At 38.6% G+C, this 19,412-nt stretch overlaps 1 protein-coding gene across 1 annotated transcript in view; it reads left to right on the forward strand.

The window, feature by feature from the left end:
- Positions 1-9,074, forward strand: part of ASTN2 (astrotactin 2) — a 188,877-nt gene extending 179,803 nt beyond the window's left edge. The window contains exons 18-22 of the mRNA XM_072430157.1: positions 90-238; positions 2,338-2,479; positions 3,553-3,653; positions 6,834-7,017; positions 8,402-9,074. Of these exons, the coding sequence (XP_072286258.1) occupies positions 90-238; positions 2,338-2,479; positions 3,553-3,653; positions 6,834-7,017; positions 8,402-8,639 (814 nt within the window). The 3' untranslated portion in view covers positions 8,640-9,074. The remainder of the gene's footprint in view (positions 1-89; positions 239-2,337; positions 2,480-3,552; positions 3,654-6,833; positions 7,018-8,401) is intronic.
- The last annotated feature ends 10,338 nt before the right edge of the window (positions 9,075-19,412 follow it).

Consider the following 19,412-nt stretch of genomic DNA (forward strand, 5'->3'; position numbering starts at 1 on the left):
CCTAATAATTCATTGTGAATCTTCAGAGGAACAGATAAAATGCAAACAAAAACTAAACTTTCTTTATTCTTGTATCCTCGACTGTGCAGGTTTCGTCTGTCTCCAAGCATGGAGCCTTCAAGCAATGTGGTGGCTCTTGAATGGCTTGATGTTCAACCAGCTATAGGCACTAAAGTTTCAGATTATATCCTCCATCATAAGAAAGTGGATGAATACACAGATACTGAACTGTACACAGGTAAGATAATCCATGTTTTTCTTGGCTATTGCCACTTCCTTTTGATCATACTTTTGGAATAACAGTCCCTAGAGTGACTGAGGATACAGAACTGGTAGCAATAGAGTTAGCATATTTTGGTACTTAATAGAATAGGATGGGAGGGGAGGTGTTGCCATGGTTTATCTGGTGATTGATTTAGCCATCAACAGCATCAGGAAAAGTTTTAGACATAATGAAGCCAGGACATAATGGACCCCAAATACACAGCATTCCAGCGTTCTCCCCTTCCTGCCATTCTCTCTTTTGTTAGTGGTCTTTTATAAGACCACCCCTGATCAGCATACTAAAGTTGACAGGAATTTATTGAATCTGAGTTAAAGAGATGAAAGTCATTAAAGGTAGCTATCTATCGCAAAATGATTTGTACTTTGTTCATCCAGTTTTGATCTGTGCCACACAACAAAGCCCTGGTTGGCAAGGTGGGCAATCTGATATTTTTTTGTTGTAGCTTTTCTTTCCCTCAACATCCTATGGTTTGTTAAGGGAAGAAAGGAAAAGCAGAACAGTAACATAATCTTTCTATCACTCGGGCTCTCTTCCTGTCATCATGATCCCTGCATTGCAGTGCATCTGAATTGGCATCTTGAAGAAAGAGGTGATCTCCCCAAAGGAAAGGGGACATCTTCTCTTCTCAGTTCATTCATTGGAAGCTTTCTCCTAACCAACTAATGCTTTTACAACTCAAAACTTTTTTTTTCATTACTTTCTGAGTAAATTAAGGCCAGGACCAATAATAAGGGTTCCCCAGTGGAAATACAGACAACCAACAAAAATCTAGCTGGCTTTGTAAATGAATGATGGATGCCTTTTGATAAAGTAGACATTGGCCAGTGTTTTCCATGGCTGGTGGTTATCAGGCAGTTGGAGGGGGTGCATTGCTGTTGGCAAGGTAAACATCATATGGAAAGCAGTTGTTACCTTGCCATATGTTTTAAAGTTCATCTGCACACATTTCTTAATATATTTGTAGAGATTGTGAACAGAAAATAGGTTTTAAGTTAAACTTATCACGGGATCAATCTCAAACCACATTCCTACCATACAGGACTGCAGGGATAAGTCCTGGACGTGCAGTATTTTTCCCCTATTTTTTAAATTTCAGTTCCTGTGGTGGCAAGGTACTGGGAAAGGAGCCCAGTGATAGTATGGCAAACAAGGATTGCAAATTTTGGAAGTGAGTGCTCCAGGGTCCTGGGCTCTGGAATGAAAGGGAAAGTTGACTGAGTGCCTGCATCCTTCACCAAATCTCTCTATCAATTCATCTACCCATGGCATGGGATAGACATTAAATTTTGAGACCTCATTCAATCTCTTGAACTCATTGCAGAAACCCAGAGTTCTATTAGGTTTTGGCACCAGGATGATCTGCGAATTCTCAATTATGTCTAGTTCCAACATCTTTTTAATTTCCTCTGAAACTGCCTTCCTATAAGTTTTAGGGATGTGAAATGGCTTAACATGCACACCTACACCAAGCTCAGTCATGCTGAGGCTTTCTGTTTGGTAGGTTCTGGGGTGAAACAAAAAGGCTCAGCCAACCCTGCCTTTCATTCCAAAGCCCAGGACGCTGGAACACTCACTAACAAAATATGCAACCCTTGGTTACAAAACTAGCCCTGGGCTTCTTTCTTAGTACCCTGATGCCTTTTTAAAGGGACTGAAAGCCAAAAATGGATGAAATATACTACCCGTTCATGACCCATCTCTTTAGTCCTCTACAGTAACTAAGGCCTGTTATTTGTTCAACTAGGATTGCCCTTTCCACAAGTTGACAATGCAAAGTCACACATCTACTGGAAAGATGAACAGGGAATAACATTATGTTACCTGCTGTTTTATCGATATTGACTAAGTGCACATAAGACATTTTTTTTGTGCTCAGAGCCCCAGTTAGAACAGCAAGGGTTGGATTTTCTTGGCGTCCTTTATATAAATTTGCATTTAAAATGAATGTAAATTTCAAAAATATTTAAATCGCTTATTGTCAATCTCTAACACTTTCTTTAAAAAATACATTTTTTAAATGTATGCATGTTTGTTTCTTTCATGTTTTCTAGGAGAGTCTCTAAGCCTTACTGATGATCTATTGTCCGGGCTGGGTAATGCTTGTATTTCAGCTGGAAGAAGCCATGGGGGAACTGCAGACAAAAATCTCTTCTCTGTCATCTTCAAGTGCTTAGAGGCAGACAGCCTTTACAAGTAAGATGAGATGAGTAATTTTGGAGGTGTAACATACCAGGTAGAATAGAAAGAAATTAGATTAACAAAAGGTAACAAAATAATATTTGCCTCTAAATATCCATACCAAGTGATGCTCTAAAAGATTTTTCAGAATCTGGCTATTTTGGTAAAATGCATTAGGAATAAAGTGAAAGTAAAGTGGAAAGTGACAATAAGCCCTTTTTATCCATCATCTGTGTATAAAAATTTTAAGAATCTTGCTGGATATACTGTACATGTATAAAGTTTCTCCCCTTTAAGGCAGTTAGGTGCATAATTATAGTGGAGATTCACCTTTGCTCACTGTTTTTTTCCCCTGTTCGTAAAGATTTGCAGGCAGTGAAGGACCACAGATTTCTTTCTACTTGAAGTTGCAAAGTTTCATTGAAAAAATTTGGACAGGGATTTCTTACAGAAAGGGACAGGGATGATTGCCATTCAATCTGTCAAAATTCATCAAGCACATGCATGTGTGCTGAGACTGAACAAGCTCATCCCAGTCAATCAAGACGGCTGAAGATTGGAATTGAGGAAGAGAAGAATGAAGAAGATGGTGGGGTCCACTACACAATGTGGACAGGTGAGTATCTACTAGATTTAGTTCTGCTTCAATGGAGCAGAAAATGCTTTGTGCTAAAAAAGGAGATAGTCTTTTGACTCTATCAAGACCAGTTACAAGACTAGATTCTCCTCCAATGAGGAGTTCTGTCGAGAGACCGAACTCTGTGGTACTTCACTGCCTGCACACCAAAGTTCTTATCTTTATAAATCGGGCTATATCCCTAATGTCATTTAGTTCAAATATGCTCTGCTGTGCCAGCTTCAGAATCCAGAAGATGGGACAAGGAACATTTTGCAAAGCACATCACTATGTTTTATAAATGTGTGTTTTTCCCAAAGCAGCGATATGGCAGAGCAGCACACCAATGGTTGTTCTTAAATCTAATGCAGCTGCCTCATCTATAGACCTGTAAGCTTCAATATATTATTTTTAGTTTTAGATCACCTTTAATGTCAACTAAAGGCTTACTTTTATTCTTTTCGCCCCTCAGATTCAGTTTATTTGCTGTTGATACTCACGGAAGACATTCAGCACAAAGCGTGGTCACCCTACGCACTGCTTGCTCATTGGTGGATGATAGTAAAGCTGAAGGTATTCATTTTCATTTGTAAAACAGGTTCCATGAGATGTCCAAATACAAACTGACTTCCTCTGTATGGCAATTCAGTTTGAATAACAAAAATATAAAATGATCTAGTCAGATTTCGTTTTTTTTGTAAAGAGATGATTATTGAATGTTTGCCACGAGTTCCGTATTTTGTACAGCATTGCTATTAGTGTATGAACAAAAGCCTTATGGTTGATAATGCCCCTATATTTGTAATACTAAAAGGGAATCAAATCTGACTTCAGATGTTTCAGTGATCTTTTAATCCCAAGCTTCTCCGGGAGTAGGATCACCAGAAGTGCCCAAAGATGATAAGCCCAGAGTTACTTGGCCAGCTTCCATCTGGACCACACCAACTTGTCACAGGTGTTTCCATAAGTGACATGGCCACCTTCTGACCTATGTAAAGTCTTGAAGTTCAGTTCCACAGCCCAACATTTATGGAATCCCTACTCCAAAAGCCATCACAACTCTCTTCTGTCTAACTTCATGGGATGCCCCAGGAAGATTGAACTCTTCTTCCCCAAAAAAGGCATACGATGTCCACATTGTGTTGCTGATAGGAACATAACTTCTTTACTTGCACATATTTAATTAACTTTTCTATAGGTATTCAATGACGTAACCAAAGTACTTACTCTGAGTTTTCCTTCCCCATTAATTGATTGCTCATCTACAAAGGAAGAAGCTGTACCTCCCATGTGAGCACAGCATTCAGGCTGCACTCCTCCAGGTGCACAAAAGTCCACAACAATCTCCACAACAATCCTTGCAGACCACACTATGCTTAACTCTATCTTCCAATAAAAGGAACCAATCACTGCTCCTACAACTCTATTGCTCCTCCTTGGAGGACTCCCAGAATCTTGATGCCACTTCCTGCCATGGAACCTGGCCCTCCTAAAAAAGGAAATCTAGAAACTAAAGAATATCCCTAACAAACTCTAGCAAATAATCTTAGTGGACTTTTATGAGTTCATAGGATGGGGACAAACAATTCCATCCATGTTAGGATATTAATGAGTCTCACAATTTATCTGGCAAGACCCATGATACAACATATTACACATGCTTTACAGCTTTAGTTAAACAGAAGCAGTTGCGATAAACAGTGCAAAACTCAACTGTTAAAGAGACAGTCATTCCCAGTCATATATGTTGAGTTATTAGGCACCTCAAGGTCACTTCTTTCTCATCCTACAGGATTGTTTTTGTCTCTACATTCACCCAGCCATGGACACAGCAGCTTGTTCATCCCAGCCTTCTTAGATAGGAAAATGGGACACATCTTAGGGCAAAATGTTTAGGAAAAGATATCTTGCTACCCTGAGGAACGACCCATGTAATCTCTACTACAAGGGTAATCCCTTATACCCACAGGAACATTTTTAGCTCTTATTTTATATGAGCTTAAAAAAAACAAAACAATGCAGCAATCAGTATGATCATTAAAAGTTTAGTGCAATATAAAACTTCAGGTGGTGGGGTGGTGTTTTCAGCAAGAGAGGCAGTGCAATCATTCCAGATAGCAGTGAATAGGACTAGGTGTGTCCAGGTGATAAGTGACAGGATTCTAACTTAAGAATCAGCGATGGCAGTTCTATCAGCCATGTCCACTGCAATATTTTGTCATCCCACTGTAGTGCAAACAGGACCAGTCTACATGAAAATGGCAATCTCTAAATCTACTCTAAATACCAAACTAGTGCAGCATTTGTTGCCATACCATCACAGGAAGCTTCAGGTGGACCTCATTGGATGGATCAGCAGATATTTGTTAGCAAGAGAAAACTTGTAACAAATGCTACAACACATATATCTCTATATTCTTAATCAGATTCCATAAAAGTACTTTATTTTTAATAAATTCTTGTTTTTGTGAATTACAAATGTATGCCTTACTATAGAATACCATTTATGCCTCACCCACCTTGAAGGAAATAGCTGAACTTTAGAGAATTCTGGACATCTAGAAATGGTTTTTAGTCATCACCTTATTTTTCAGACTATTTCGGTTTTCATCACCTTTAAAGCATAGCCTGTGTTATCTGGGCAGCGGGGTTTCCAAATAATTGCTCTCCCGAGTATAAAGAGAAACACATTAGCATCTTTCTTTTTTATGGCTTTTTATGGCTCTCCATAGAACATTTTATTTTGCCAGTTTCTGGAGGTCTTGTGCAGTGTGAAGCTAAACTGAATCAAGAGCGGATGCACTGACATTTTTTCCTGGCTGCACACATCTCATCATGTATTATTTGAAGTGGTGATCTCCTGCAGTGTGCATGCTGTTGTTTCTGGAATATTAAAGATATACATATGTATTTCTTATGCATTTATAGAGCAGACTGATCACACTGATCCGTATACTAAATCTGATATATGGATAAAAGTGTGAGAAAACCTCCCTACGTGATGGAGCTTTTACTGAATGCTACAATATACAAAGGGATTGTAGACAACTGTGTACTTTCTGTCTTGTGACAACAGTTTAGGGAGAACCTTTTTAAGCTTAGCATGAATGACCTGGCTGAATGAGTACAGTGTACACTCAAGTGTCCTACACAGAGCCTTGTCATTGACCCCACTGAACACCTTATGGGGTGAATTGGAATGCTGATTCTGAACCAATTCTTCTCATCCAGCAGCTCACAATATCAAACTCATTACAAATGAAGAAACTGTAGATGATACAGCGGTGTAAAACTAGACAATAGAAGAACATTTCAAATGAGCAATCTAGAGGCACAGGCAGGTGTATTCCTACAAGACCACAAAGGATATAACAGTAAAAAACTATCCAGTGGCAGGACATTTTTAAACATGGAAATAGGCCTAACCACTACATGCATAACCTTCATTTTTACTATGGGAATAGTGGTTTCTCATGAACTTTACTATTTTGTCTTTAAAATGATGCTGCAAAAAGGCCATTTACCATTGGGAAATTTATCTAAGATGACATTTTTGTGCCTGATATCTGTTTGAGTATCAGCCACATTACCTTCCCATTGGGTCACAGCTCAGTCATTAAGATATCAAGGTTTATCAAGAAACAAAACCCTATCCCAGCAGCTTCAGCAACTATATTACAACAGTAACCATAATAATTATTTTACTATGAGAGTGAAGAGCTTTTGGTTGCCCATGTTTTCTTTTCATTACAGAAATTGCAGACAGAATTTACACTTTGTACAATGGATATACCAGCGGCAAGGAGCAGCAGATAGCCTACAATACATTAATGGAAGTGTCTGCGTCCATGCTTCTTCGAGTCCAACATCATTATAACACCCTCTATGAGAAGTTTGGAGACTTTGTATGGAGAAGTGAAGATGAACTCGGACCCCGGTAAGGACAGTGGCACTATATGGTGTCATGATCCAGCTCTTGCTGTTCCACATAGGTCAAAAATATCTCATCAAATAATATGATAACCCCCTAACTACCATTGTGATTGCATTCAGAAAATGCGCACAGATTGCTTCATCCAAATGAGGCAGCAGGAAACCTTTAAGTTTTATTATAATTTTCTGTTTAAAGGTCAGTTCCAGCTTGGCTATACCTAGCAATCCTGTCATGAAGGTTCTTGTTTAGGTACAGAACAGGGTGGCAATGCTTTGTCACTGTCTCCCAAAGACTACATGTCTGAGACATTTTACCCTGGATTCACCCTTGTCTGTGAATCAGTGTTTCTCTGTCATGAAATGACTTTCAGGTCTTAGGGGACCCCTGCTATAATTCCTATTAGGGATGAGTGAACACCTGGAAATTTGGGTTCACCGGGTTCGGCCAAACTTTTGCTCAAAGTTCGGGTTCGGGTACCCAAAATCGTAAAGTTCGGTACGGATCCAAACTTTACAGTTCGAGTTCGCATAACACTAATATTAATGGTTAGTGGGTAGGGATGAGCGAACAACTGGAAGTTCGGTTTTGCCGGGTTCGGCCGAACTTCGGCTCAAAGTTTGGGTTCTTTTACCCAAAATCGTAAAGTTTGGTACGCATCCAAACTTTACAGTTCGGGTTCGCTCAACACTAATTCCTATATCCACAGCTTACAGTATATTAGTGTGGTGGTCAATATGAAGAATGTCTCTTACATTGCTGGCCATTGAGAAGAATGTCACCTTTACAGATAGCCAAGAAGATCATTGGTGTCACATATACTGACCTGAGAGGTACAAATTGCTGATTGCTTAAGGAACCTCCAGCATTTTCTTCCCTTGGGTTTCATGGAACCCTGGTTGGGAAACACTGCTTTGAATAGACAAACAAAGGAGAAGCAGTGCTATGATGATCTCATTCATCTGTCATCCTTTCCATCTATCAGCATTCCTAATGTCAGCTTATGTCAGAGTGGTTCTTTGTACTGCTTGCTGCTCTTGTTTTTGCTGTACAAAAGGGAAGATTGAACCCTGTCAAGTTCAGATACTTTCATCAAGCTCTTGAATTTTTCTATTATATCTGCCCAGGGTAGTGTTGTCCAACTTCAGTCTTTGAGGGCCAAAATCTGCACTAATTTCTAACATTTATCTAACCAACAACAGTACATTTAGAATGGTGTCTGATGGGGTCGATTGGGGGCTCTTGAGGACTAAAGCTGGTCACACCATATCTAAAGTCATATTATCTATAATAATTATTTTAATGTACTCTGCCAGGATCAAATTAAGGTTTTCCGTTACAACATTTGGTTACATGTCTGTAAATTCTCATATCTTGCCTTCTTTTGTAGCAAAGCCCACTTGGTTCTCAGAAGACTTGAAAAGGTAAGCAGCCACTGCTCTGGCCTTCTGAGAAGCGCCCACATTCAACGTCGAATAGACAACATTCCTTACTTGATCTGCCACAGTGAAGACCTGCGAACCTCAGGCTTTGTCTTGTACAGCATTTTAAAAGACAACAAATTCACTTGCGAAGAGAAAATGGTGTCCATGCCTCGTAACACTTACGGAGACTCTAAAGGCCGATAATCATGGCCAAGAACCCAACCTTGCTCGGGACGAGCTGGCAAGAGCATCGATGGTCATGCCAGGGTAATGTCATAAACAGCCAAGAAATGGTGAACGTCATAGTGACTTTTATTACTTGAGGACTGATAAGGTGCTATGGAGATACATACTCATTTTTAAAAATCATTAAAAGACCAAGAAACTTTTTTTTTAAATAAATATTTTGTTAATTCCCATGAAGAGTACCAGCAAAAGCAACTACTACACAATGTACTCCTTGGACGGAGGTGTTACAAATCTTATATTTTTCTTTGCTTTTTAATTTTCCAATTAGTGTGGAAATGATGCAGGGAATTTTCTATTTTTTTGTTTTTTCTTGCTTTTTGTAGTTCACTTAACCTGCTCAGTCCTGTGCATATAAGATTACAACCTGTGTGCATTAAACATCTTCCTACAATACAATAACTGTGTTAGCTGCCTATTTTAAGAAACAGAAAAATATATTATTTTTAATTAACCAAAGAACAAGCAGATAAAACATTTTAAATGTAGAGAACATGGAGGTAGTTGAGAGCAGTAGTAAAAAAACAAACAAAAACATCTTTACAATGTAAAGATTGAGAATGTGCATTGCCAAGGGTTAAAATTCTTAAGACATAACTTTTAAGATGTACATCACATTTTTCGCTATGTCACCTGAGATAGATTTATTCTATAGTCTGGGGAATATTGGTATTGCAACCAATAGGACCGGGTATTGAGAAAAGTATAATATATATTAGACCTGATTTATTTAGGCTCTTCTAGACTGGAGCTGGTTGACTATCATGGGAGAGTCTGGATTTCCAACAAACCTGAAATGGATCTGTTGCAGGACTGAAAACATTGGCAAACATTAACAAACTAATAGCAAATGATTTTGACGAAATCCATTCCAGGTTGGATGGATCACCCAAGTTCACACATGAGAGTCAATCTTCTCCAGTCATGGATAGCTTTCATAAACCAGGTCATTGTCTATCATTGGAAGCCAATGAAAAAGGGGTCTTTACAAGGCATTTGCATTGGGATTGCTAATTTTCTTTCAGACAGGTATAGTCTGTACACATGGAATTTAGGGCATTTCTTCCACATGTTCCTCCACATTTCCATACTGCAAGTACAGAAAAATAACTGTTGAACTGCCATACATATAGTATGATCCCACTTTCCTGAACTGAAAACACACTTCATCGGTTACATCATCTCTCCATTCTGCGCTATTCTCCATAATTCTTTTAATGTCAAACTGTGCACGTTTGAATCTTCCATAAATGTTCACACATATCTCTAATACATCAGCTTTTATTGACTCAAGTCATACAGAGGTAAGATGTAGGTAAGATGGGTCCAGCATGTGAAGAACAGGAGAAATGTTGACTATTGCTAAGATATTATCCTACAATAAAATCTAATCTTGCCCAGACATGAGGCTCAATATACCTCCTACAGCTTCTGATGTTTCCTATGTACGGTGAAGTATTCAGGTAGAGTGAGGACGAACATTTTAACTGCAGTTTAGCTGTAAGAAAACATAGGCCAAACATAGGAAAAATAATGCCAAACATAACTCAGCCTTTCTGTGCACCATTGTTATGGAACCTAGGATGCCAAGCCTATTTTTGTACAAGGTTCTTGTGCTGCCTCTCTCCTCCACTGATTGTATGCACAGTGTAGGAAAAATGAGTAGAACAGTTTGAAGAGTGCAGCTGTGTAAAGTATAGAATGTACAACAGAATGTTCAGGAAAGCATACAGCAGGGACAGTATACACAACGTACAGGAAAAAATTGGAGACATGGAGCACATAAAGTAAAACATAGCATGCAGGGGTTCAGACTGGGGTGGTCTGGTGCATTCAATGTACAGGACAATGTGGATTAGAGAAGGGAGTATAACATATACAGCCCACTGTGCAGAGTGGTGTGGCGCATAAAATGTGCAGGATAGTGTGCAGAGAGTGTTACACTGAATGTGCTGCACAATATGCACAGTGGTGTGTTTTGGTACACAGAATGTTCATGGTAATGTCCAGAGGGGTAAGGAACATACAGCACAGCGTGCAGAATGGAGATATGTGATATACAGAATGGATAGGATCTTGTGCAGAAGGAAGGGAAGTACAGATATACAGAATAATGTGAAGAATGGAAAACATGCAATGTACAGAATGTGCAGGGAATTATATAGAGATGAGCAGAGTATAAAATGTACAACACAGGGTGCAGAGTCTTCACCCCACTCCACTCCTTGGTGCACAAGATATTCCAGATGTGCATGGCGGGCGATGGATTAGAGAGCATGCAACACAGTGTGTACAATCAAGGTATGTGAAGCACAGAATGTACATGACAATGTGAGAAGAAGAGCATACTATAGAATATAAAGCACAGTGTGTCAAGTATTAAGCCAAATGGTGCACAGAATGTACAGGAGAGTGTGAAGAAAAGAGCTAAAAAAGAGTGGAATGTACAGCACAGCATGCAGAGTATATGGTGAACAAATTGTACAGGACAGTGGGATGAGGACAGCAGGGTATAGAACATGCAGCATAATCTGCAGAATGGAGGCATAAGCTGCACGGGATGTGTAAAAAGGTCATGGATCATAGAACTGAAACTCATCTTAAGCTTATTTAGCTTTTCTCAACCTTTTTAACATGGAGGAACACTTGAATCAACTTTCAGATCTTCAGAGAACCCCTGCTTTAACTACTATATCCACAGCTCACAGTACATTAGTATGATAGTCAGTGGGAAGAATTCCTCTGAAATTGCTGGATAGTGGAAAGAATGTCACCCTTACAGATAGCCAAAAAGATCATTGGGGTCACCTAAACTGACCTGAGAGGTGCAAACTGATCATTGCTCATGGAACCCCCAGCAACCTCTGGAGGAACACTGGGTTAGAATATCTTTTCTTGAGATTTCAGCTGATCTGCATTCAACAGGAATGATCCCTTAAAAACAATGGGATCACACTCGCCAATGCAGAAAATAGGGTAAGGTAAGTATGATTCATTTTTTTAATTCATTTTATACCTACTAATAACAGGTGATTTTCAAAGGGGGTTAAGAGTAAAGGGGGTTTAAGGGATGTAGGCAAACCCTCAATTTAGGTGGTAGGTCCGCTTTAACATTCTCACAACCCCAAGCTGTGTGTTTGCTATAACAAACCAAATTACATTTTGGCAATTCATGTGTTGTGACAACACAAATTATGCTCAAAGACATACATTGTACGCTTCGCTAAGAAAAGAAAACAAACAGTGTACTGGTTTAACTTATGCAAATACACAGAAAAAAAAAAACAACAAAAACTAAACACTAAAAAAATACATTACGGCTGTGAACACGAAAACAAAACAAAGCCAATAATTTAAAGTACATGTAAACACTAACTGAATAACATTTAGCTTGAAATTAAAGCATCGAGTATAATAAACAATTCTCATGATTTTATTTTGTTTGAAAATACATGTATTCACATTTTATTCATCTTTTGCTCCATCTGAGTTCTGGTGATCTCCTGCAGCCTCTTCCTGTCTACGTGCTTTTCAGTGTTGACTACATGGCGTTTCTCAGGACAGATTTTCTGATAGTGACAACAGTGGGCCATGCTTATATAATCTGTATTGAAATGGCCAATTGTTGACTCTGCCAAAAGCCTGTGTGGCTGCGTGTAGTAGCCAAACTTTGAAGGCGGTGGAACAGAGTTGTTACCCCATAACAGACAACGCCTGAACACCTCTATTAAGGGCTCAACCAATAATAATGTAAAATCAAATTTGGCAACATTGGGGCCATCCTTTTGAATAGTTTGCGCATCTAACCAGCTGACAAGCGTCTGGATGTCTGATTGCCTCTCAGAAGTGTATTAGTCCAATACACATTGTGTTTAACAGTACATGACCCTCATAATGGGGGAACTAATAAACCCCTAATAATAAACAAGTCCTGCTTCTGGCTCATTCCTCCTGAAGCAGGGAAACAACCATTGGCTACCACTACTTAAAGATCTTCCTGGGGAGAACCATTACTCTTAAGACTTTAGATTCTAAATAAAAATCAAATCAGCAATTGATAAGTTCTACTTTTGGGTCATTTCTCCCTCCACATCCAGTCTATATTTGAGCTCACCTTTGGTCATCCCTCCTAGGAGATCTTCCTCAAAGGAATCATTCCCTTTGCACTTGTTAAGAATCCAAATAAAATTGAATCTTTAATTTATATGTTCTGCCTTTGGGTGTTTTTGCCTTGCACACCCAGGGTGTTTCTGCCTTGCATGCCTTCACTTGAGCTAACCTTATGCCATCACTTCTTAAAGAACTCATTCCCTCTGCACTGCTTAAAAATTGGAATTAGGAATTTATACATTGCACTTTTTCCAGTTCCTCCCTGCATGCCCAATCTCTACTTGAGTGAAAAGCCAATCTTTGGCCAACACCCCTGGTAGAGCTGCCTGGTTAGAATCATTCCCTCTGCACCACCTAGAACCTTAGAGTTTAAATAAAAATTGAATCAGGAATTTATACTTTCTGCTTCTGCTTTCCTTGCAGTCCCAGTCCCTACTTGAACGAAGATCTAACCTTAAGCCACAATTACTTGCAGAACTGCCTTGGGGGAATAATTTCTCCTACAGTGCTTAAGACCTTGGAGTATAAATAAAAATTGTATCAGAAAATGATAAGCTCTGCTTTTTGCTTATTTCTGCTTGCACATCCAGTTTCTACTTAAACAATGAGCTAACCTTTGGTCACTACTCTTGGGAAAGCTACCTGAGTAGAATCATTTCCTCTACACTGCTTAGGACCTTGGAGTCAAAATAGATGTTAAGTGAAAAGAAGTTTACTAAAGGAGGAGTCTACTGTAATAAACCAGTAATACGAATTCAAGCCTAGTAATGTTAATGTGTTAGGAGAGAGAAGAGATGTCTTTTTTGGCAGTTATAAAAGAAATATATATTACTTCAGATAAATTATTTGCATTCCTTAACTTAATAGAGTGCTCCTATTCTAATTAATTATAATTAGATCCATTGTTAACAAATCACATAGGGTCATGATCACAATTACATGTATTTTCTCAATTCCCAACGCATTTCGCTTCCTCAGGGGATTCCGAGACCAAAGCTATTTTAACAAAGAATGCATACAAAAAACATTTTCCAAGTGGATTAAAGTCTCATATTCACAAGTCATTAAAAAACCATAAGAAGCAAATTATAGGAAGCAATAATGGTATAAGGTAAATATGTAAGTAGGTAGTGGAAAGGTAGGATAACTGTGCTAAATAGTACATACAATAGTAATTACATGTTAACTTACTTGATATATAGGTGATGTCTGGTTATATGGAGTACTGTATAAGGAAAGAGTTAGTGCACAGGATACTTAAATGTTGAGGTATTGGATAGCCAGGTATGTTATAGCACCTGGATTGGAGGTCAAAATTATCATAGTGAACATATATAATAAGATCGTAGATGGTTATAATGAATGATATTCAATCTTAATTCTAGGGTGATACTAGTTGCACTAGTATTTCAACCTGATAAAGTTTCCTTTGCAATTAGATTTTTGGCCACTGCCCCTGGGATAGCAGGACTTTATGCTGTCTGCTTTTGGCTTGTTTTTTCCTGCAAACCCTGTTCCTACTTGGTCAAAGAGCCAACCATTGGCCACCACTCTTTGAGAAAACATTCCCCCCACATTGTCTAAGATCTTACAGTCCAAATAAAAACCGAATCAGTAATTTATATGTTCTGCTTTTGGCTGTTTCTGCCTAGCACACCCAGTCTTCACTTAAGCGAAGAGCTGACCATTGGCCACCACTATTTGAAAAATTTGCCTGCAGGTAGGGATGAGCGAAAATGCCTCTGGCATTCTTGCGAAAATTTCTTCGAACTTCAAATGGTTTCGCAAAATTGTGGCGAACTGATTTTGCGAAACCATCAGAAGATCGATGAAATTATAGCAGGAGGATTCAGAAGGGATTCACAGGATTCCCTGGGAATCCTCCTGTTTCCTCCTGTTTGCGATCCCCGGGGCACAAGATGTTAATTAGCCTCTATTGCCCAGGAATCGCATACTCTTCTCACTGAATGCAGCCACAGCTGCAATCATTGAGAAGATGCCTGGCAAAGGAGAACCTCCTGACATTGTAATATAAGTATCTCTTACAAATGATATATTTGTTACAGATACCTCTTGGTGAATCAGAAGGCCGTTCTCGCTTACATTTTTGGTAGGTGAGAAAGGCCTGATTCGCCGTGAGATCGAACCTAATATTCTTGCTCGCTCATCTTAGGACAGCTTAGGACTAAAGAGCCTAAATAAAAATTGAATCTGCAGTAAATACATTTTGCTTTTGGCTTGTTCTCCCTTGAGAAAAGAGTGGATTCATTACCAATAAACTGCTTGGGAGTCTAACTAAAAAATTGAATCAGAAATGTATACTGTCTGCTTTCGGCTTGTTTTTCATTGCATGTCATGTCTCTACTTGACCAAAGAACCAACCATTTACCATTGAATGCACAAACATTGAGTGTACAAGGAGAAATAAATCAAAAGTACAAGGAGAAATGAACCTCTTTGGAGAGCTGACTGGGGAGGACAATTCCATCTACACTGTTTAAGATCTTAAAGTTTAAATAAAAACTAAATCCGGAAATTTTAAGTCCTGCTTTTGGACCTTTCTGCCCAGCACACTCCATCCTCACTTGAGCGAAGAGCTGACCTTTGGCCATCACTTCTTGAAGAACTGCCTAAGGGGGGTTGAATCATTCCCTCTGCACTGCTTAAGACCTTAGTCTAAATAAAAATCAAATCAGGAATTTATATGTTTTACTTTTGGCTCATATCTCCTTGTATACTCAATTCCTACTGTGAAGAGTAAACCTTTAGTCACCACTCCTGGGAGAGCTGCCTAAGTACAATCATTCACTCTAAATTGCTTGAGACCTTGGAGTCCAAATAAAAATTGAATTAGGAATGTATAAGTTCTGCCTTTGGCTCTTACCACCTTGCACTCCCAGTTCTCAATTGAGCGAAGAGCTAACCTTTGACCAACACTCCCTAAGAGTTGCCTAGGGAGAGGAATCATTCCCTCTACACTGCTCTAAGACCTTAGAGTCTAAATAAAAATTGAATCTGGAATTTATAAGTTCTGCTTTTGGCTTGTTCCTTTTTGAACACTCAGCCCATACTTAAACGAAGAGTCAACCTTTGGTCATCACTCCTTGGAGAGCTGCCTGGGTGGAATTATTCACTCTAAACTTGTTGGGACCTTGGAGTTTAAACAAACATTTAATCAATAATTCACAAAGTTGTGTCAGGTGAAAGGTAGGTACTTTATGCCATTTGGGATGATCAATGACTTATACAGGGAAAAGGAACCAAATGGGTTCCAGTGAGATTCATTCAGTAAAGCTGTTCACTCAGCAATATGAATCTCATTGCAAGGAAAAGTTCACTTAGCCTAGCCTACAGTAAAAAAAAACTACGAAAACTACCTATTCATGTCCAAGGAAGTATAAAAAAACAGAAGTTTTGCTTGCTTATGGTTAGATGGTGGAATTTTTCACCACATTCTTGCAAGGATACAATTCACATTGCTAAATGATCAACCTATATTCAATTAGTAAAGCAACCTCAATGCCCTATAAAAAAAAAAAAAAAAAAAGTCCTGCCCCCCCCTCCCCCACTATTTTACTTGTCTTCTTTCTTTACACTTGTATAAGCCTATTTCCAAAAACAAGGGTGAGATCTTAAAAAATCATGAAAATAAAGAGGAAGAAAAGATTGGGTTTTTTTGGCAAACAAAATTGTGTTATGGTAAATTGTATTCAACATCATATAAAACAAATTAGTTTGTTCATACTACAGGTGAACAACTTAGGTAGGTTGATCCCAAATTAATGTTACTGGGATGAAAGAAGTCTATTTACTAGACACGGATATCCCTGATTACAAGAGTACTGTTGTCATTAATAACGTTTCATAGCCCGACGCGTTTCGCCTAATGAATTCATCAGAAGATCTTGCAATGAACAATATGAATTTTAGATGATAGTAAGAAAATTTCCCACAGGGATTCCAATGTGTCAGGATACATACTAAAGTTTTTTTCCCCACATAGAAAATCATTTTAGGGGAGTTGTGTAAGATCCCAAGTAGCCTTGTATCTTAGCAGTAGCAGCATGTTGTTGTTTTTATCAGAAGTCTGACACAAAAAAACTTTAGTACGTATTCTGATAATACATTGGATTCCCAGTGGGAAATTTTCTTACTATATTCAAAAATGCATAACGTTCATCGCAAGATCTCCTGATGAAGCTGATGGGCGAAAAGTGTCAGGCTATGAGACGTTATTAATGACAACATTACTCTTGCAATCATGGATATCTGTGTCTAGTAAATAGGTTTCTTCATCCCAGTGACATTAACTCTGGATCAACCTACTTAAATTGTTCACTTGTATTATGAACAAACTAATGTGCTTTATATGATGTTGAAAACAACTTACCTTAAAACAACTTTGTTTGTCAAAAAAAACCCATCGTTTCTTCCTCTTTATTTTCATGTATTCTCCCTAGTGGGGTTGGCTAACTATGATGACATGTCACAATTTTAGAGGATGGGTAGATCCTTTTTTACCTTTGTACTATTCTTAAAAAATCATGGCTTGCCTCTGCTAGCACCCCGTCACCAATACAATCACACACAGGAAAATCTGAAACTACCAAAATAAATAGCGTGGCTCATTTTCCAAATCATCGTAAGCATTTCTTATGCAGAACACACGTTTATTACCTTGTAAACCTCTATAGCTTTTGTTGTCTTCTGGTGCTTTGTAAAATAAACATCAAAGTGCTAAATGACACAACTTTTTTTTCCCACAAAATATTTTTTTTTATAGCTGACACGCACGGCTAATTGGCACCTTTGCCGTCGTGTTAGTAAATGCGAACAAGTTACCTCCAAGTTAAACCTTGTCATGCACTATTTGCATTATTTTCTTTACCCGTGTAAAAATAAACTGCAAAGAATCAGGACGCTGTCAAGTCAAGAGCTACAAACATGTGGTTCTTGAACTAAAATTCAGAGGATTGAGTTCAGGCATTTGTTTGTGTTCGTAGAACACGGCTTGTTATGAAAAAAAAAAAAAAATTAAACTTCTGGCCGAGAGAGGAGGCTCTGCTTCAATTTATCGGAAAATCCAACACTTAGCTCTTTGCCAAATCATCTCTCTTCAGCAGTTCATGTGTTGGGAGAGCAGCTGAGATATTAGCCATGAAGAGAACAAGAGGCACCTGAGAAGGGTGGAAAAGCTATCAACGTGGCTCGCAAGGTGCAAAAAGAAAGATATTTCAAAAATGTAATATATTAAAAAATGATCAATGATCAGCGCATCTTATAGAAAAAGCACCATGCCAAATATTTTTGTTCTGGCGCAACTTTATGTTTTTTTAAAATACTGCGGAATACCATCCCCCTTTTCTTATTTTTTTTTTCATTTTACATTACCTTGAACAGCAGGAGCAAGACCTCCCCTGTGAGATAAAGAGGGAAGAAAGGTTCATGTTACAAGCAGAATTGCTGACTAGCCTTTTTTTTCTTTTGCTTTTCAGGCCAGACGCAGTCTAGGGGGACTCATTCCATCCCTGTTCTAAAAAGCAAACATAGCGCTGGGGGCTTTACTAAAGGTGAAAGTCACTTAAGGACACCAAGTGAAACCAGAGCCAAGGAGAATTAGCAGCAAAAAAAAAAAAAGGGGGGGGGGAGGCCGTCTTCAATAATGGACAATCACGTCTGATGGAAGTTATGCGTGCAGCGTTCTGTGAACTACATTGAATGCTGTTCTGTAGGCAGATGGTATGAATCCATTCATTTTAACACATTTTACTCCCTCATAATAATTATTTTAAAAAATGTTAGGCAGCAATCAAGCACATGGGGCAATATTTTTTTCCTAAAAAAAAAGAAAAAGCAACCTAAAGCACTAAAGATTTTTTTTTTTTTTTTTTGCCTTCCGTGGTTCCTCCTTTTCACTAATTGTTCACAAAGGAAAGTATTAAATAAAATTGTTCTGATTTTATTTTACACCCTATTTTAGTTCCAGTGGGATCATCATCTGAAAAGAGGAAGTTGTGGTAATACCCACGTGTGATGCTGGGCCTCCATGATTGAAAGGACTGAAGTTTAATGAATGGGCCAGAAACAGTTAGGCTGGGGAGGTAAGGTCTGGACCATTCTAGCTTTTAATACACATTGTGGGAAGCTCATTGTGTGCAGTGAAATCAGAATTTAGGAAGCAATTTCAGTCCAGGAAAGGAGCATGGTATAACTGTTTAAGCCTGATGGGGAGACTGAAGGAAATATTTATTGAGAGGAGGTCTGAAAGGTCAATTGAGGCCACCATTATATTAGAAAAATTAGGTTTAAGATATTACACTAATATGTGTTATAAAAAGGATTTCAAATAAGATTATGAACTGTTGAAAAGAGGAAAAGTTTATGGCTAAAAATATGTAACCTTTCCTCCAAAATATGAGTTCCAGTGTTAATGCTACAACATCTATAAGACATTGTGGCCAATTTTGCTCTTCTAATCTTGTGTGCTGACAGTTTAGAAAAGGCCCCTTTCTGTTCCCCCATGACTGTGCCCTGGGGTACAAAGTCAGCTCCATAAAGACATGGGGTCACCAGTTTGGTGTGGAGGAACTCAAGTGTCCTGCACAGAGCCCTGACCTCAAC

Source organism: Pyxicephalus adspersus, chromosome Z (genome assembly GCF_032062135.1).
Source record: "Pyxicephalus adspersus chromosome Z, UCB_Pads_2.0, whole genome shotgun sequence".
NCBI lineage: Eukaryota > Metazoa > Chordata > Amphibia > Anura > Pyxicephalidae > Pyxicephalus > Pyxicephalus adspersus.